Genomic DNA, 20,792 nt, shown 5'->3' on the forward strand with positions numbered 1-20,792 from the left:
ACTGTGTGACCTTGTCAAGAGATACTGACCTCTTGGTGCAATGGGTAAAAATACAATATAATGTGTTATTGCACAACACTGAAAGTTTTCATTCCTTAACACTGACAAAGTGTAATAGTGTCAGCACTAAGCACAGTGTTCATTTAACACTCAAAAGTGTGGACCTGTGTAGCCATGGCCAGTGTTAAATTAACACAGTCAGTATTGATTTAACACAGGAGAATTTGCTCTGTACTCAATGCAATACAAACAGTATACTGCCCCCAGCAAAAGTTCATGAATAGGGACACCTGGTAGAATTTCTTCATGTCTCCATAAATTATTTAAATTGGATAATCACCTGTTAAATTATCTAAAAACTAGCCACAATTTCATTCAAGTCTGCAGACAATTATGTAATAGAGAACTTCATGTGAGATTTCTCCTGGAGCTTTTCATGAGGTCCATGTTTCATCATGATGGAAAACCAATTGTAATAGCTTATTATTTGTCATCTGTGTTTAGGTCCATATTATTGGCTTTACCATATTTGGAAGCCAATACCATCAGGCCTGCATGCTTGTGTAACATGCCGAGACAAATGGCCGCTCTCCAGTAAGTGCTCCACTTGACTGGCATCCTGTTCTCCAGCCTATCCACTGCTGAAGGTCAGATTCTTCCACGAACCTTTTCAAGTAGTGTGTCCAATTCTCCCTCTGAGGCAAGCTCTGTGGCAAGCTCCTTCACCTCAGTCAGCGTCTCACACACTTTTGACCCATCCTCACCATCCTCTTCATCATCTGAGCTGTCCGCCCAGCGTCCAACCCTCCTGACCCCCTCCCCGACCACAGGTGCGTTCACACAGGGGTTGTGGTCGTAGATTACCAGTTTTAACCCCTGCAAGTGGGAGAGACCGGGGAAACGGCAGATGTTGTTGCTGTCCACATCAATCACAGTCAGAAAGTGCATGGCAAGCAACACTGGCGGGAACTCAAACAGCTGGTTCCCGGCTAGCCAGATACTCCTCAGCTCCTTCAGCCCACTGAGCTCCATGGGCAGTTTGCTTATCTGGTTGTAACCCAGATGGAGGGTCTTGAGGTTGGAGAGGTCGCAGACCACATTAGGGAACTCAATGAAGCGGTTTGTCTCCAACCAAAGGGTATTAAGTTCTTTCAACTCACGCAGCTCCCGGGGGAGGCTCCAGAGCTTGTTGTTGCCCAGATACAGGATGTTAAGCTGGGGTAGCTGACACACCGCCGCAGGCAGCTCTTCGAAATTGTTAAAGTCTAAAGCTAGTAGCTGCAGCTTCCTCAGGTCCTGCAGGTCTGCAGGTAGGGTGTTCAGGTTGTTGCCACTCAGGTAGAGCTTGACCAGCTCATTGAACAGGCAGGCAGCCATAGGAAGCCGACGCAGCTGGAAATTGCTCAGGTCTAGTGTCCGATCAAGAGGCATCTCCTTTAGGTCGCCCACCAGGAAACGCTGGCAGCGCTCGGAGGGGATGAAGGCCACAGCGCCATGCATGACGTTCCCCATCATGAACACCCTGTCCTCAACCTGATGCTTCCCCTCACTCACCTCTAATTTAGCCGCAGAGGTGAGGGAGGAGTGAGGGGCTCATGGAAGAAAGTCCAGGAAAGTCCATTCCTTATCTTTCATGATTACTTAGCAATATAAGCTGTCAAGTCTGTTGCTATTTTATAGAAAAAAACAAGAATAAAACATGAAATATCACACTATATGAGTGAATAACTTACGACTTGATTGAAACCCTGAAAGGCAATTCCAATGTCAAGCTACCGGTCCATGCATCAGCCAATTCTGTTGTGACCCCCACAAAACTGGAGATTATACTTGACGGTCTCTCAAAAAACACAGACTTCCAAATTATGTTTGCCAGCGTTCCCCCAAATAGTGGTATGCCATTGTTGTATCCCACATAGTGAAAGTGTTGCTGATATTCCCATACCCTTGCACAGACCTCTGTTGGCTCTCTCTCTGTCTGTCTATGGTTCTGAGCTTTGCCTCTCAAGCAAAAGCAAATGACGAGCTGCTCACTCCTCCCCATTTGTGCTTAATGACTTTTCCCGTCTTCATAACGGGAGAGAGCGGGGGGTGGGCTATGGTCTACAGAACAGAATGTAGTCAGTTGATAAGTGTAAGAGGTGTTAAATAAAGAAAGCATGGGAGGTCATCTACATTCCGTCCGTATACAAGCCCTCACACAGCCTGTGATTCATACCTTTAACATCGCCACACAAGTGGCCATTTGCCCTTCACTATGATGTGCAGAATTTGTGACTGTTAGCAGAGGCTGCCTGTCATGTTTCTGAGCTATGGCACAGTGTTGCAGGCAGCCATGTGAGAGAGCCAGAGAGTGTTTTGGTCAAACTGGAAAACCAGTAAATCATCGGGTGGTTTGAAATGTTTGCTGTAGGGAGTGGAAAATGAAGTAACAGCCTCCCAAAAAAAGTAAAGCAGTGTATGAGGGGGGTGTAAATGCCAGAGTGGTCTGGGCTTCGTCAACCCCAGGTTAGGGAGTCCTGTCTGCTTCGTTCACATTGACTTGGTGTGAGCTGTGAGTGTGTGAGGTCCCACTCACAGCTCACACCAGCATGGTCTAGCAGGTCAAGCTGGTCTGACCAGCATGGTCTAGCTGGTTATGCTGGCAGACCAGCCTTCATTGTGTTTTTCACTGGCAGACCAGCCTTTGTTGTATTTTGCAGGTGACCAGCCATTGATGTGTTTTTGCTGGTGACCAGCCTTCGTTGTGTTTTTGCTGGTGACTAGCCTTCGTTGTGTTTTTGCTGGTGACTAGCCTTCGTTGTGTTTTTGCTAGTGACTAGCCTTCATTGTGTTTTTGCTGGTGACTAGCCTTCGTTGTGTTTTTGCTGGTGACTAGCCTTCATTGTGTTTTTGCTGGTGACATTGTTGTGACCAGCACTAACTAGCCTTCGTTGTGTTTTTGCTGGTGACTAGCCTTCGTTGTGTTTTTGCTGGTGACTAGCCTTCGCTGGTGATCAAGTCACATTCATACTGGTTTGCAAATTGTGTTTTTGCTGGTGATGTTTAATTTCGTTGTGTTTTTGCTGGTTAGCCTTCATTGTGTTTTTGCTGGTGACTAGCCTTCATTGTGTTTTTGCTGGTGACTAGCCTTCATTGTGTTTTTGCTGGTGACTAGCCTTCGTTGTGTTTTTGCTGGTGACTAGCCTTCATTGTGTTTTGGACATTGGTGACCAGCATAAGCTAAAGGAAAGCCAGCATCAAGTCACATTATACTGGTTTGCAAAGTGATGTTTAATTTCTTTTGGAATCCAGGCAGAGTGGATTCCCACAATCAGCATTCAAAATGACTGCTAGGGTTAGAAAGATACATATTTCAGACTAGCTAAACAATCTAAACTAGATCAACCATTTCAATAACAGGTGCAATATATCCAACTAACAGATTGAATTTGTTTAGAAAAAGGTCAATTATTTATCTTTGTGTAGCACAAGATAAATTAATCAATCAATCTACATGCCAAAACAGATATTGAAACAAACAATTCAAAAAAATCTAACTGCAAAAGAGCATGCTGGGAAATATGATAATGATGGACATGGTTTCGCAGACCAGCAAAGTGTGCATTACTTGGGAGTCAACATCACTTGGGATTTAAACTCACAACCTCTCGGTCGCCAGCAACCTGACATTCCTGCTGCACCACAGGATCTGTGAGTACGATAATGAACCCCCTGGAGTTTTTAATTAGCACAATAAAATTAGCACATTACAAACTAATTAGCATGATAAAAACATCCCGATCAATATACGTCTGATTAAGCTAGAGATATCAGTTTATTTGAATGGGCTGTGTCTCAATCTACCACATCAGCAGACATCAGCTTTACGCACCTGCGGTTGAAGGTGGCAGAACTACAGCTGGTTATTGTCAGAATAGGAGTCACCCCAAAAATCGTTCTTCTCACGAAAACGTCTGTAGCATCCAAACCGTTTGGACTACACACTGATATGACCCCACCACCAAAAGGTGAGAGTCTCACAAACACGTACATGCCGGATTTGCTCTAGGATACCCAGAAGCATCACAAGACTCATATGAAGGTAGCCCGGTACCAGTTTAAAAAATGTATGGGAGTATATATGGAAGTAGAGGTTAAATATGGGGAATATATATATATATATATATATATATATATATATATATATATATATATATATATATATACACTACCGTTCAAAAGTTTGTAGTCACTTAGAAATGTCCTTGTTTTTGAAAGAGAAGCACATTTTTTGTCCATTACAATAACATCAAATTTATGAGAAATACAGTGTAGACATTGTTAATGTTGTAAATGACTATTGTACCTGGAAACGGCTGATTTCGAATGAATATCTACATAGGGGTACAGAGGCCCATTATCAGCAACCATCACTCCTGTGTTCCAATGGCACGTTGCATTAGCTAATCCAAGTTTATCCTTTTAAAATGCTAATTGATCTTTAGAAAACCCTTTTGCAATTATGTTAGCACAGCTGAAAACTGTTGTGCTAATTAAAGAAGCAATAAAACTGTCCTTCTTTAGTCCTTCTCTAGTTGAGTATCTGGAGCATCAGCATTTATGGGTTCGTTTACAGGCTCAAAATGGCCAGAAACAAATAACTTTCTTCTGAAACGCATCAGTCTACTCTTGTTCTGAGAAATGGAGGCTATTCCATGCGAGAAATTGCCAAGAAACTGAAGATCTCGTACAATGCTGTGTACTACTCCCTTCACAGAACAGGGCAAACTGTCTTTAACCAGAATAGAAAGAGGAGTGGGAGGCCCCAGTACACAACTGAGTAAGAGGACAAGAACAAGTATGAGAAACAGAAGCCTCACAAGTCCTCAACTGGCAGCTTCATTAAATAGTACCCACAAAACACCAGTCTCAACGTCAACAGTGAAGAGGCGACTCCGGGATGCTGGCCTTCTAGGCAAAGTTGCAAAGAAAAAGCCATATCTCAGACTGGCCAATAAAATTAAAAGATTAAGATGGGCAAAATAACACAGACACTGGACAGAGGAAGAAAAAAGCGTTATGGACAGACAAATCTAAGTTTGAGGTGTTCGGATCACAAAGAAGAACATTCATGTGACGCAGAAAAAAATGAAAAGATGCTGGAGGAGTCCTTGACGCTATCCGTCAAGCCTGGTGGAGGCAATGTGATGGTCTGGGGGTGCTTTGGTGGTGGTAAAGTGGGAGATTTGTACAGGGTAAAAGGCATCTTGAAGAAGGAAGGCTGTCAATCCATTTTGCAATGCCAAGCCATACCCGACCGGCGCTTAATAAGAGCCAATTTCCTCCTACAACATGGCAATGACCCAAAGCACAGCACCAAACTAAGCAAGAACTATTTAGGGTAGAAGCAGTCAGCTGGTATTCTGTCTATAATGGAGTGGCCAGCACAGTCACCAGATCTCAACCCTATTGAGCTGTTGTGGGAGCAGCTTGACCGTATGGTACGTACGAACTGCCCATCAAGCCAATCCAACTTGTGGGAGGTGCTTCAGGAATCTTGGTCGCTTCAGATTACCTCAACAAATTGACAACTAGAATGCGAAAGGTCTGCAATGTTGTAATTGCTGTAAATGGAGGATTCTTTGATGAAAGCAAGGTTTGAAGGACACCCTTACTATTTCAATTAAAAATCATTATTGTCAACGTCTTGACTATATTTCCTATTCATTGTTCAACTCATTTCATGTATGTTTTCATGAAAAACAAAGACATTTCTAAGTGACCCCAAACTTTTGAACGGTAGTGTACACAGTTGAGGTCGGAAGTTTAAATACACTTAGGTTGGAGTCATTAAAACTTGTTTTTCAACCACTCCACAAATTTCTTGTTAACACACTATAGTTTTGGAAAGTCGGTTTGGACAGCTACTTTGTGCATGACACAAGTAATGTTTCCAACAATTGTTTACATACATTATTTCACTTATAATTCACTGTATCACAATTCCAGTGGGACAGAAGAAGTTTACACTAAGTTTACTGTGCCTTTAAACAGCTTGGAATATTCCAGAAAATGATGTCATGGCTTTAGAAGCTTCTGACAGGCTAATTTACATCATTTGAGTCAATTGGAGGTGTACCTGTGGATGTATTTCAAGGCCTACCTTTAAACTCAGTGCCTCTTTCCTTGACATCATGGGAAAATCAGAAGAAAATCAAAAGAAATAAGCAAGACCTCAGAATTTTTTTTGTAGACCTCCACAAGTCTGTTTCATCCTTGGGAGGTACCACGTGAACTATTGTTTATACAGATGAACAAGTATAAACACCATGGGCCCACACAGCCGCCATACCGCTCAGGAAGGAGACGCGTTCTGTCTCCTAGAGATGAATGTACTTTGGTACGAAAAGTGCAAATCAATCCCAGAACAACAGCAAAGGACCTTGTGAAGATGCTGGAGGAAACAGGCACAAAAGTAAAACGAGTCCTATATATCGACATAACCTGTAAGGTCGCTCAGCAAGGAAGAAGCCACTGCTCCAAAACCACCATAAAAAAGCCGGACTACAGTTTGCAACTGCACATGGGGACAAAGATAATACTTCTTGGAGAAATGTCCTCTGGTCTGATGAAACAAAAATAGAACTGTTTGGCCATAATGACCATCGTTATGTTTGGAGGGAGAAGGGGGATGCTTGCAAGCTGAAGAACACCATCCCAACCATGAAGCACAGGGGTGGAAGCATCATGTTGTGGGGGTGCTTTGCTGCAGGAGGGAATTGTGCACTTCACAAAATTGATGGCATCATGACGACGGAAAATTATGTGGATATATTGAAGCAACATCTCAAGACATCAGTCAGAAAGTTAAACCTTGGTTGCAAATGGGTCTTCCAAATGGACATTGACCCCAAGCATACTTCCAAAGTTGTAGCAAAATGGCTTAAGGACAACAAAGTCAAGGTATTGGAGTGGCCATCACAAAGCCCTGACCTCAATCCCATAGAAAATGTGTGGGCAGAACTGAAAAAGCGTGTGCGAGCAAGGAGGCCTACAAACCTGACTCAGTTACACCAGCTCTGTCAGGAGGAATGGGCCAAAATTCACCCAACTTATTGTGGGAAGCTTGTGGATGGCTACCCAAAACGTTTGACCCAAGTTAAACAATTTCAAGGCAATGCTACCAAATACTAATTGAGTGTATGTAAACATCTGACCCACTGGGAATGGGATGAAAGAAATAAAAGCTGAAATAAATAATTCTCTCTATTATTATTCTGACATTTCACATTCTTAAAATAAAGTGGTGATCCTAACTGACCTATGACAGGGAATTTTTACTGCGATTAAATGTCAGGAATTGTTTGGACACACCTACTCATTCAAGTGTTTTTCTTTATTTTTTACTAGAATAGTAAAGACATACAACTATGAAATAACACATCATGTAGTAACCAAAAAAGTGTCAAATAAAAAAAATAGTATTTGAGAGTCTTCGAAGTAGCCACCCTTTGTCTTGATGACAACTTTGCAAACGCTTGGCATTCTTTCAACCAGCTTCACGAGGTAGTCACCTGAAATGCATTTCAATTACCAGATGTGCCTTGTTAAAAGTTCATTACTGGAATTTCTGTCCTTCTCAATGAGTTTGAGCCGATCAGTTGTGTTGTTACAAGGTAGGGGTGGTATACAGAAGATAGCCCTGTTTGGTGGAAGACCAAGTCCATATTATGACAAGAACAGCTCAATTAAGCAAAGAGAAACGACAGCCGATCACTACTTTAAGACATGGGAGTCAGTTAATCCAGGAAATGTCAAGAACTTTGAAGGTTTCTTCAAGTGCTGTCGCAAAATCCATCAAGCTACATCTGTAGCCATGAAGTGCTTTGAAAGGCTGGTCATGGATCACGTCAACAGCATCCTCCCAGACACAATAGACTCACTCCAATTTGCATACCGTCCCAACAGATCCACAGATGACGCAATCTCAATCGCACTCCACACTGCCCTTTCACACCTGGACAAAAGGAACACCTATGTCAGAATGCTGTCCATCAACTACAGCTCAGCTTTCACCATCATAGTGCCCACGAAGCTCATCACTAAGCTAAGGACTGTGGGACTAAACACTTACTATCTGGTTTGTGCTTAGTTGTTTTTCAACAGGACAATGACCCAACACACCTCCAGGCTGTGTAAGGGCTATTTGACTAAGAAGGAGAGTGATGGAGTGCTGCATCAGATGACCTCGCCTCCACAATCACCCGACCTCAACCCAGTTGAGATGGTTTGGGATGAGTTGGACCGCAGAGTGAAGGAAAAGCAGCCAACAATTGCTCAGCATATGTGGGAACTCCTTCAAGACTGTTGGAAAAGCATTCCAGGTGAAGTTAGTTGAGAGAATGCCAAGAGTCTGCAAAGCTGTCAAGGCGATGGTTGGCTACTTTGAAGAATCTCAAATATAACATTTTTTAACACTTTTTTGGTTACTACATGATTCCATGTGTTCTCATAGTTTTGATATCTTCACTATTATTCTACAATATAGTAATAGTACAAATAAAGAAAAACACTTCAATGAGTATGTGTCTAAACTTTTGACTGGTACTGTGTATATATACACATTTAATGATCCTTCTTATATCTCTAAGATATGTGTCACGGTTGTCATAATGATGAGACCAAGGCGCAGCGTGAGTAGAGTTCCACATAATTTTAATAATCCGAAACTCACTGAACAAAACAACAAAAGCACGAACAAACTGCTACTGTTGTGTGCACTCAGGCAACTAAATGTAGACAACATCCCACAACACAAATGAGGAAAATGGCTACCTAAATATGATCCCCAATCAGAGACAACGATAAACAGCTGTCTCTGATTGGGAACCATATCAGGCCAACATAGACATACAAAACCCCCTAGACGTACAAAAACCCTAGACATACAAAAACTATAGAGTACCCACCCTAGTCACACTCTGACCTAACTAAAATATATAGAAAAACAGAGATATCTAAGGTCCGGGCGTGACAATATGTCAAACATGTCAAAACAAACTTCCTTTTGTTTATTTTTTGACTATCTGTTTGCCATGTATGAATGTTTTTTAGTGCGTTTTCATGGGCTACTAGCAGTAAGACCCAAATTCGATTTTTAATCAAGTATTGTGTTTTATAATTGTTTACATCAAGTAAAGTGGTTTTGTCTGACAATTATTGTCTTGATTCTGGGCAACATTCAGCAAATTGCAGAACTGTATTCCTGCCATTAAATCTGTGGCCAATCTCTGTCATGCCCACAGACCTGGTGGCGTAGCAGGAAATGCAGGTCATTAGCACCCAAGAATTTGTGAGTTTAAATCCCAAGTGAGGTATAGTCTCAAGTAACCAGCATTCGGCTGTAAAAATTCAGTAACTTATTGTTGTTTAACTTATTTTCACTACAATATGTAGCCTGTAGTGTATGCTTGAAATGGTTTTTCCAATTTAGATAGTTTAGGTCAGGGATGGGCAATCTCAATCTCTTCATTCAAAGACTCAATCATGGACACTTACTGACTGTTGTGGCTGCTTGGCGTGATGTATTGTTCATCGTTCTAACCCTGGCAGTTGTTCTGAATGCAGATTGTTGGTGAATAAAAGTTGTTGAATATCCACACTCAGGCTGGATTCCAATAGGAATTAGACATCACTTTGCAAGCCAGCATAATGCGACTTGGTGCTGGTTTTGTGCATAAAGTTGAATAAATTATTTGTTTACTCATCAGTCTACACACCATACCCCATAATGAGAAAGCAAAAACAAAACAGCAAATGTATTAAAATAAAAAAACTGAAATTCCTTTTATACGTAAGTATTCAGGCCCTTTGCTGTTTCCATTGATCATCCTTGAGATGTTTCGACAACTTTATTGGAGTCCAGCTGTGGTAAATTCAATTGATTGGAGATGATTTGGAAAGGCACACACCTGTCTATATGTTGACAGTGCATGTCAGAGCAAAAACCAGGCCATGAGGTCGAAGGAATTGACCGTGTGTCAAGGCACAGATCTACGTAAGGGTTCAAAAAAATGTATGCAGCATTGAAGGTCCTTAGGAACACAGTGGCCTCCATCATTCATAAATAGAAGAAGTATGGAACCACCAAGACTCTTCCTAGAGCTGGCTGCCCAGCCAAACTGAGCAATCGGGTGAAAAGGGCCTTGGTCAGGGAGGAGACCAAGAACCCGATGGTCACATTGACAGAGCTCCAGAGGTCCTCTGTGGAGGTGGAAGAACCTTCCAGAAGGACAACCATCTCTGCGGCACTCCACAAATCAGGCCTTTATTGTAGAGTGGCCAGACTGAAGCCACTCCTCAGTAAAAGGAACATGACAGCCCTCTTGGAGTTTGCCAAAAGGCACCTAAAGGACTCTCAGACCATGCAAAACAAGATTCTCTGGTCTGATGAAACCAACATTGAATTGTTTGACCTGAATGCCAAACGTCACATCTGGAGGAAACCTGGCACCATCCCTACGGTGAAGCATGGTGGTTGCAGCATCATCCTGTGGGGATGTTTTTCAGCAGCAGGGACTGGGAGACTCGTCATGATCAACAGGATCGAGGGAAAGATGAATGGAGCAAAGTACAGTGAGATCCTTGATGAAAACCTGCTCCAGATTCCTCAGGACATTAGACTGGGGCGAAGGTTCACCTTCCAACAGGACAACGACCCTAAGCACACAGCTAAGACAACGCAGGAGTGGCTTCGGGACAAGTCTCTGAATGTCCTTGAGCGGCCCAGCCAGAGCCCGGACTTGAACCCGATCAAACATCTCTGAAGACACTTGAAAATAGTTCCACTCCCTATCCAACTTGACAGAGCTTGAGAGGATCTGCAGAGAAGAATGTAAGAAACTCCCCAAATACAGGTGTGCCAAGCTTGTAGTGTAATACCCAAGAATACTCAATTCAGTAATTGCTGCCAAAGGTGCTTCAACAAAGTACTCAGTAAAGGGTCTGAATTCTTAAGTATATGTAATATTTCTGTTTTTTTATTTTTTATTTGCAAAATGTTAAAAAAAAAAGTTTTTGCTTTGTCATTATGGGCTATTGTGTGTAGATTGATAAGGGGAAAAACGTTTTAATCCATTTTAGAATAAGGCTGTAATGTAACAAAATGTTTCCGAATGCACTGTATGCTGGTATACTGGTGACCATCAAAAACACAATGAAGGCTGTTCACCAGCAAAAACCTAATGCTGTTTTTATCCAGCAGAGGCTATGGATACATACTGTAGAACCAAGCCACAGCTGGTGGCTGGTGCTAAAATGAGCTTCTAGGAAATGTTCTTTGATTCTGTTTAATTTCCTTTTTTAAGAAGATTAAGGTGGGATTTAATCAGAGCCGGATTTTGTACTGTAGTGTGAGTTTGAGCTTGCTTTTGGTCACATATGTGATTTAATTTGTACTTACTGCACCATGTGCATGGGAACCACATTCAGTTACATAGCCATGTCACGTAATTCTCTGCGAGCTGGAAGGTGGTAACATCTGCTGTCTCGTTAGTACAATCTGAAGTGTGACTTTTCTACGTATTCTCCTGTACCTTTCACGACTTCTGCTGAAGTCGTTGCCTCTCCTTGTTCGGGCGGTGCTCGGCGTTCGACGTCACCGGTCTTCTAGCCATCATAGATCCATTTTTCATTTTCCATTGGTTTTGTCTTGTCTTCCCACACACCTGTTTTCAATCCCATTCATTACCTGTTGTGTATTTAACCCTCTGTTTCCTCTCATGTCTTTGTCAGAGATTGTTTATTGTCAGTGTAGTGTTATTTGTTGTATAGGTGCGCAACGGGTCTTCGTACCCATATTTGTTTATGTTCTTTTCCTGTTTAGTGTTATGGAGCATGTTACTAGGACATTATTAAAAGACTCCATTTTACACTCCGTTTGACTCTCCTGCGCCTGACTTCCCTGCCACCTATACACATATGCCTGACAGAATCTCTGACCTTACAATATGAAGTCAGCAGGAGAGGACACTATGCTCATGGAGCTGGAGGAACGCGTTCAGGAACAAGCGAGGGAGCTTGACTGTATAAGCTCCGTCATGGATTGCATTGTCCAGAATATGATTCGCTGGGAGAGACAGGGAGTTTCTCCAGCGCCACCACCACCACAACCGGAATCTCCCTTGAACATTTTTTCCTCTCCGGAATCGAAGATCCATTTATCCCTACCCACGGGATACAACGGAGATACTGCCGGCTGCCAGGGTTTCCTCCTTAAGCTGAACTTATATCTAGCCACGGCCTCCCCAGTCCCATCTGACCGTGAGAAGAGTTACGCCCTCGTCTCATGCCTCACCGGGAAAGCCCTGGAATGGGCCAGCGCTGTGTGTAGAAGGGAGGATGCGGCGTTGGACCATTTTGAGGAGTTCACCTGCCAATTCCGGATAGTATTCAATCATCCACCTGAAGGCAAAGCAGCGGGGAGCTCCTTTATCATCTGAGGCAGGAGACGAGGAGTGCACAGGAGTTTGCTTTGGAGTTTAGGACCTTGGCTGCCGGCGCTGGATGGAGCGACAGGGCCCTGATCGACCATTACCGTTGTAGTCTACGCGAGGACGTCCGTCGGGAGCTGGCCTGTAGAGACACCACCCTCAACTTCGACCAGCTGGTGGACATGTCCATCAAGCTGGACAACATGCTGGCTACTCGTGGACGTCTAGATCGGGGTCTGGTTGTTCCATCCTCTCGCACCCTCTCTCCCGAACCTATGGAATTGGGAGGGATGGTGAGCAGGGAGACCGGAGGGGGTTCCCGCTCGAGCACCATTCATGGTCGCAGAGGGCACACTGCTGGTCGGTGCCAGGTTGGTTCCTCTGGGAATAGAGAAGGCAGGCAGGGCATTCTGGCTTCACCCCAGGTGAGTAGGCACCATTCTCATCCAGAGCCCTCTGCTGCACTAACGTTTGTCTCAGTCTTTTTTCCTGATTTTTTCACTGCATTCCCAGTATAAGGCGCTAGTAGATTCAGGTGCGGCTGGGAATTTCATTAATAAAAGTTTAGCTCATAGTTTAGGGATCCCTATTGTTCCTGTGGATATGCCTTTCCCTATTCATGCCCTAGATAGTCGACCATTAGGGTCAGGGTTTATCAGGGAGGTAACCGCACCTTTGTGTATGATAACGCAGGAGGGTCACAAGGAGAAGATTAGTCTTTTCCTTATTGATTCTCCTGCGTATTCTGTGGTGCTAGGCCTACCCTGGTTAGCTTGCCATAATCCCACTGTTTCTTGGCCACAGAGGGCTCTCACGGGGTGGTCGCGAGAATGCTCAGGTAGGTGTTTAGGGGTTTCTGTTGGTGATACTACGGTGGAAAGTCCAGACCAGGTCTCCACCGTGCGCATTCCCCCCGAATATGCCGATTTGGCTCTCGCCTTCTGTAAAAAGAAGGCGACTCAATTACCACCCCATCGACGGGGGGATTGTGCGATAGATCTCCTGGTAGACTCTGCATATCCCAAGAGTCACGTGTATCCCCTGTCGCAAGCGGAGACGGAGGCTATGGAGACATGTGTCTCTGAATCCCTGCATCAGGGGTTCACTCAGCCATCCATTTCACCCTTCTCTTCGAGTTTCTTTTTTGTGAAAAAAAGGATGGCGGTTTACGCCCGTGCATTGATTATCGAGGTCTTAATAAAATCACAGTGAAATATAGTTACCCGCTACCTCTGATCAGTACGGTTATTGAGTTAATGCACGGGGCACGTTTTTTCACAAAATTGGATCTCAGGAGTGCGTACAATCTGGTGCGTATTCGGAAGGGTGATGAGTGGAAGACGGCATTTAGCACCACCTCAGGTCATTATGAGTACCTTGTCATGCCATATGGGTTGATGAATGCTCCATCAGCTTTCCAATCATTTGTAGATGAGATCTTCAGGGACCTGCACGGGCAGGGTGTAGTGGTGTATATCGATGATATTCTGATATACTCTGCTACACGCGCCAGGCATGTGTCCCTGGTGCGCAGGGTGCTTGGTCGCCTGTTGGAGCATGATCTATATGTCAAGGCTGAGAAATGCTTGTTCTTCCAACAATCCATCTCCTTCCTAGGGCATCGGATTTCCACTTCAGGAGTGGAGATGGAGAGCGACCGCATTACAGCCGTGCGTAATTGGCCGACTCCAACCACGGTAAAGGAGTTGCAGTGTTTTTTGGGGTTTGCCAATTACTACCGGAGGTTTATCCGGGGTTTTGGTCAGGTGGCAGCTCCCATTACCTCACTGCTAAAGGGGGGCCCGGTGCGCTTGCGGTGGTCGGCTGAGGCGAACAGGGCTTTTGAGCACCTGAAGACTCTGTTTACCTCGGTGCCTGTGCTGGCTCATCCGGATCCCTCTTTGCCATTCATAGTGGAGGTGGACGCATCCGAAGCTGGGATAGGAGCAGTGCTCTCTCAGCATTCGGGTACGTCACTGAAGCTTCGCCCCTGTGCTTTCTTTTCGAAGAAGCTCAGCCCGGCGGAGCGAAACTATGATGTGGGGAACCGAGAGCTGTTAGCTGTCGTAGAAGCCTTGAAGGTGTGGAGGCATTGGCTTGAGGGGGCTAAACACCCTTTTCTCATCTGGACTGACCACCGCAATCTGGAGTACATCCGGCAGGCGAAGAGATTGAATCCTCGCCAGGCAAGGTGGGCCATGTTTTTCACTCGTTTTGTGTTTACTCTTTCTTACAGACCAGGCTCCCAGAACGTTAAGGCAGATGCATTGTCTCGGCTGTATGACACAGAGGAGCGATCCATGGATCCCACTCCCATACTCCCAGCTTCGTGTCTGGTGGCGCCTGTAGTGTGGGAGCTGGACGCGGACATTGAGCGGGCGTCACGTGCAGAGCCCTCTCCCCCTGAGTGTCCAGCTGGTCGTCTGTACATTCCGTCTGCTGTCCGCGACCGATTGATCTATTGGGCTCACACGTCACCCTCCTCTGGTCATCCTGGGATAGGTCGGACGATGCGCTGTCTTGAAGGGAGGTACTGGTGGCCCACTTTAGCTAAGGACGTGAGGATTTATGTTTCTTCCTGCTCGGTGTGTGCCCAGTGCAAGGCTCCTAGACACCTGCCCAGAGGTAAGCTACAACCTCTACCCGTTCCTCAACGGCCGTGGTCGCACCTGTCGGTGGATTTTTTGACTGATCTTCCACCTTCACAGGGTTACACCACGATCCTGGTCATTGTGGATCGGTTTCCAAAGTCCTGTCGTCTCCTCCCTTTGCCCGGTCTCCCTACGGCCTTACAAACTGCAGAGGCCCTATTTACACACGTTTTCCGGCACTATGGGGTGCCTGAGGATATAGTGTCTGATCGGGGTCCCCAGTTCACATCAAGGGTCTGGAAGGCGTTCATGGAGCGTCTGGGGATCTCGGTTAGTCTTACCTCAGGTTTTTACCCCGAGAGTAATGGGCAGGTGGAGAGAGTTAACCAGGATGTGGGTAGGTTTCTGCGGTCTTATTGCCAGGATCGGCCGGGGGAGTGGGCGAAGTTCGTGCCCTGGGCAGAGATGGCTCAGAACTCGCTACGTCACTCCTCCACTAACCTTACTCCTTTTCAATGTGTATTAGGGTATCAGCCGGTTCTGGCTCCTTGGCATCAGAGCCAGACCGAGGCCCCTGCGGTGGACAATTGGTTTCGGCATGCCATAAACGTCGGGCGAGGGGCCTTCAGTACCTCGTGGACTGGGAGGGGTACGGGCCGGAGGAGAGATGCTGGGTTCCGGTGGAGGACGTGTTAGATCCTTCCATGTTATCAGAATTCCACCATCTCCATCCGGATCGCCCTGCACCTCGCCCCCCGGGTCGTCCCTGAGACCAGTGTCGACGCGCGGCTGGTACTGTCACGACTTCTGTCGAAGTCGTTGCCTCTCCTTGTTCGGGCGGTGCTCGGCGTTCGACGTCACCGGTCTTCTAGCCATCATTGATCCATTTTTCATTTTCCATTGGTTTTGTCTTGTCTTCCCACACACCTGTTTTCAATCCCATTCATTACCTGTTGTGTATTTAACCCTCTGTTTCCTCTCATGTCTTTGTCAGAGATTGTTTATTGTCAGTGTAGTGTTATTTGTTGTATAGGTGCGCGATGGGTCTTCGTACCCATATTTGTTTATGTTCTTTTCCTGTTTAGTGTTATGGAGCATGTTACTAGGACATTATTAAAAGACTCCATTTTACACTCCGTTTGACTCTCCTGCGCCTGACTTCCCTGCCACCTGTACACATATGCCTGACAGTACCTTTATTAGGGTATATTTTCCAACCAGATAAAGGGCAGGAATATGATGTCCCTTATCAAATCAATCAAATCAAATCAAATGTCATTTGTTACATGCTTGGAAAGCAACAGGTGTAGACTAACAGTAAAATGCTTACTTACATGTCCATATCCAAGAATACAGAGTTACAGATGGAGATAAAGAAATGTCAAATAAAAATAGAAATATTGACACCAGGAATGAATACACAGTCAAATAATGAATGACAATAAAGATTCAAAATGTCATGGCTATATACTGGAAGTACCAGTACTGAGTCGATGTGCAGGGGTACGAGGTAATTGAGGTAGCTATGTACACATAGGTAGGGTTAAAGTGACTTGGCAACAGAACAGATAATAGATTGAGCTGTAGCAGCAGTGTATGTGGTGAGTGTGAAAGTGTTTGTGTGTGTGCATATGTAGTATGTGTGTGTTTATGTGTGTGGGTAGAATCCAGTATGTGTGCATAGAGTTAGTTCAGAATAGGGTCGATGCAGGTATTCTGGGTAGCCATTTGATTAGCTATTTAGCAGTCTTGTTTAGCAGTCTTATGGCTTGGGAGTAGAAACTGTTCAGAGTCCTATTGATTTTTAGACTTGGCACACTGGTACTGCTTGCCATGCGATAGCAGACAGAACAGTATATGGCTGAGTTCCCCTACTGGTGGCTCGCTGGCTGAATTTGGTCCGCGGGTGGTTTTATTTGGGCCCCCAAGTTTTCAGAGCAAAAAAATATAATTAAAATGTTTTCAAAATAAAGTAAAACGTGTGTAAAATGTTCATTGTTGGACATCAAAGACACCAGGAATTCAGCTCCACGTGATTTTAATTTAAGAAATCTGTTCCCAAGTATTCCCACGCATAATAGAGAGACGTGATCGTATACAAATGTAAGCAACGTTTGAAATTACTATGTTTTAGTCAAACATTATATCTGTTTTAGCTTCTTGCCATCAATTTGCAGTCAAAAAATTGTGAATCTAGTTGATTGTCCCTGGCTTTGGTGGTTGGAGTTGTTGACCATTTTTGGGGCCTTCATCTGACACCGCCTAGTACAGAAGTCCTGGATGCCAGGGAGCTCAGCCCCAGTGATGTACTGGGCCGTACTCACCACTAGAGGTCGACCGATTATGATTTTTCAACGCCGATACCAATACCGATTATTGGAGGACCAAAAAAAGTTGGTACCGATTAATCGGCTGATTTTTAAAAATTGATTTGTAATAATAACAATTACAACAATACTGAATGAACACTTATTTGAACTTATTATAATACATCAATAAGATCAATTTAGCCTCAAATAAATAATGAAACATGTTCAATTTGGTTTAAATAATGCAAAAACAAAGTGTTGGAGAAGAAAGTAAAAGTGCAATATGTGCCATGTAAGAAGGCTAATGTTTAAGTTCCTTGCTCAGAACATGACAACATATGAAAGCTTGTGGTTCCTTTTAACATGAGTCTTCAACATTCCCAGGTAAGAAGTTTTAGGTTGTAGTTATTATAGGAGTTATAGGACTATTTCTCTCTAAACCATTTGTATTTCATATACCTTTGACTATTGGATGTTCTTATAGGCACTTTAGTATTGCCAGTGTAACAGTATAGCTTCCGTCCCTCTCCTCGCTCCTACCTGGGCTCAAACCAGGAACACATCGACAACAGCCACCCTCGAAGCAGCGTTACCCATCGCTCCACAAAATCCGCGGCCCTTGCAGAGCAAGGGGAACTACTCCAAGTATCAGAACGAGTGACATTTTAAACGCTATTAACTAGCTAGCCATTTCACATCGGTTACACCAGCCTAATCTCGGGAGTTGATAGGCTTGAAGTCATAAACAGCCCAATGCTTGAAGCACAACGAAGAGCTGCTGGCAAAACGCACGAAAGTGCTGTTTGAATGAATGCTTACAGGCCTGCTGGTGCCTACCATCGCTCAGTCAGACTGCTCTATCAAATCATAGACTTAATTATAACATAATAACACACAGAAATACGAGCCTTTGGTCATTAATATGGTCAAATCCGGAAACTATCATCTCGAAAACAAGACGTTTATTCTTTCAGTGAAATACGGAACCGTTCCATATTTTATCTAAGGGGTGGCATCCATAAGTCTAAATATTCCTGTTACATTGCACAACCTTCAATGTTATGTCATAATTACGTAAAATTCTGGCAAATTAGGTGGCCCAAACTGTTGCATATAACCTGACTCTGCGTGCAATGAACGCAAGAGAAGTGACACAATTTCACCTGGTTAATATGCTAACCTGGATTTCTTTTAGCTAAGTATGCAGGTTTAAAAATATATACTTCTGTGTATTGATTTTAAGAAAGGCATTGATGTTTATGGTTAGGTACACATCGGAGCAACGACAGTCCTTTTTCACGAATACGCACCGCATCGATTATAAGCAACGCAGGACACGCTAGATAAACTAGTAATATCATCAACCATTTCTAGTTAACTAGTGATTATGATTGATTGATTAATTGTTTTTTATAAGATAAGTTTAATGCTAGCTAGCAACTTACCTTGGCTTACTGCATTCGCTCCTCGTGGAGTGCAATGAGAAGCAGCTGGTTAGAGCATTGGACTAGTTAACTGTAAGGTTGCAAGGTTGAATCCCCGAGCTGACAAGGTAAAAATCTGTCGTTCTACCCCTGAACAAGGCAGTTAACCCACCGTTCCTAGGCCGTCATTGAAAATAAGAATGTGTTCTTAACTGACTTGCCTAGTTAAATAAAGATTAAATAAAGGTGTAAACCTTGCAGTTGCTATACTAAGCGGTGATGCAGCCAGTCAAGATAATCTCAATGGAGCAGCTGTAGATCTTTTTGAGGATCCGAGAGCCCATGTCAAATCTTTTCAGACTCCTGAGGGGGAAGAGACACTGTTGTGCCTTCTTCAAATCTGTGTGGTTGTCTGTGGACCATGTTAATTCCTTAGTGAAGTGGACACTGAGGAACTTGAAGCTCTCGACCCACTCCACTACAGACTCATTGATGTGCATGAAGGCGTGCTTGATTGTCTTGCTGACGTTGAGGGAGAGGTTGTTGTCCTGGCAGTGTGGTGCCAGGACCTCCTCCCTATAGGCTGACTCATCGACATCGTTGATCAGTCCTACCAATTGAAGATGGTGTTGGAGTTGTGCGTGGGCACACAGTTGTGGCTGAACAGGGAGTACAGGAAGCGATTAAGCACACACCCCTGATGGGCCCCCGTGTTGAGGGTCACTGTGGCGGATGTGTTGTTGCCTTCCCTCACCGCCTCGGGGCAACCATCAGGAAGTCCAGGATCCAGTTGCAAAAGGTGTTCAGTCCCAGGGTCCTTGATCTTGGTGATGCGCTTGGAGGGGACTATGGTGTTGAATGTTGAGCTGTAGTCAATGAACTGCATTCTTATGTAGGTATTCCTTTAGTCCAAGCGGTTGAGGGCAGTGTGGATTGCAATAGACATTGCGTCATCTGTGGATTTGTTGGGGCAATATGTGAATTGGAGTCAGCCCAGGGTATCTGGGATGATGGTGTTGATGTAAGCCATGACCAGCCTTTCAAAGCATTTCATGGCTACAGATGTCAGTGCAGCCTTTCAAAGCAGGTTACCTTGCCGTTCTTAGGCACAGGGACTATGCTGGTCTGTTTGAAACAAGTTGGTATTACAAACCGGGTCAGGGATAAGTGTCAGTGAAGACACTTGCCAGCTGGTCAGGGCATGCTCTATCAATTTAATTCAAATTAACGGCTTTATTGGCATGGTAAAAAATGTTAACATTGCCAAAGCAAGTGGAGTAGATAATAAATAAAAGTGAAATAAACACTAAAAATGAACAGTAAACATTACACAGAAGTTCCATAAGAATAAAGACATTTCAAATGGGATATTATGGGTATATACCGTGTTGTAACGATGTGCAAATAGTTAAAGTACAAAAGGGAAAATAAATAAACATAAATATGGGTTGTATCTACAACGGTATTTGTTCTTCACTGGTTGACCTTTTCTTGTGGCAACAGGTCACAAATCTTGCTACTGTGATGGCACACTATGGTATTTCACCCAGTAGATATGGGAGTTCATCAAAATTGGGTTTGTTTTTCGAATTCTTTGTGGATCTGTGTGATCTGAGGGAAATATGTGTCTCTAATATGGTCATACATTTGGCAGGAGCTTAGGATGTGCAGCTCATTTTCTACCTAATTTTGTGGGCAGTGGGCACATAGTCTGTCTTCTCTTGAGAGCCAGGTCTGCCTACGGCGGCCTTTCTCAATAGCAAGGCTATGTTCACTGAGTCTGTACATAGTCAAAGCTTTCCTTAAGTTTCGATCAGTCACAGTGGTCAGGTATTCTGCCACTGTGTACTCTCTGTTTAGGGTCAAATAGCATTCTAGTTTTCTCTGTTTTTTTGTTAATTCTTTCCAATGTGTCAAGTAATTATATTTTAGTTTTCTCATGATTTGGTTGGGTCTAATTGTGTTGCTGTCCTGGGGCTATGTGGGGTCTGTTTG

The 20,792-nt window shown here is 44.1% G+C and overlaps 1 protein-coding gene across 1 annotated transcript; it reads right to left on the reverse strand.

Annotated features, from left to right (window-relative positions):
- Positions 1-495: 495 nt before the first annotated feature.
- Positions 496-2,046, reverse strand: LOC112218183 (leucine-rich repeat-containing protein 10). Its single transcript, XM_024378772.1, has one exon. The coding sequence runs from the start codon at positions 1,513-1,515 to the stop codon at positions 649-651; it is 867 nt and encodes a 288-aa protein (XP_024234540.1). The 5' UTR covers positions 1,516-2,046; the 3' UTR covers positions 496-648.
- Positions 2,047-20,792: the final 18,746 nt, after the last annotated feature.

Source organism: Oncorhynchus tshawytscha, linkage group LG19, assembly GCF_018296145.1.
Source record: "Oncorhynchus tshawytscha isolate Ot180627B linkage group LG19, Otsh_v2.0, whole genome shotgun sequence".
Taxonomy (NCBI): domain Eukaryota; kingdom Metazoa; phylum Chordata; class Actinopteri; order Salmoniformes; family Salmonidae; genus Oncorhynchus; species Oncorhynchus tshawytscha.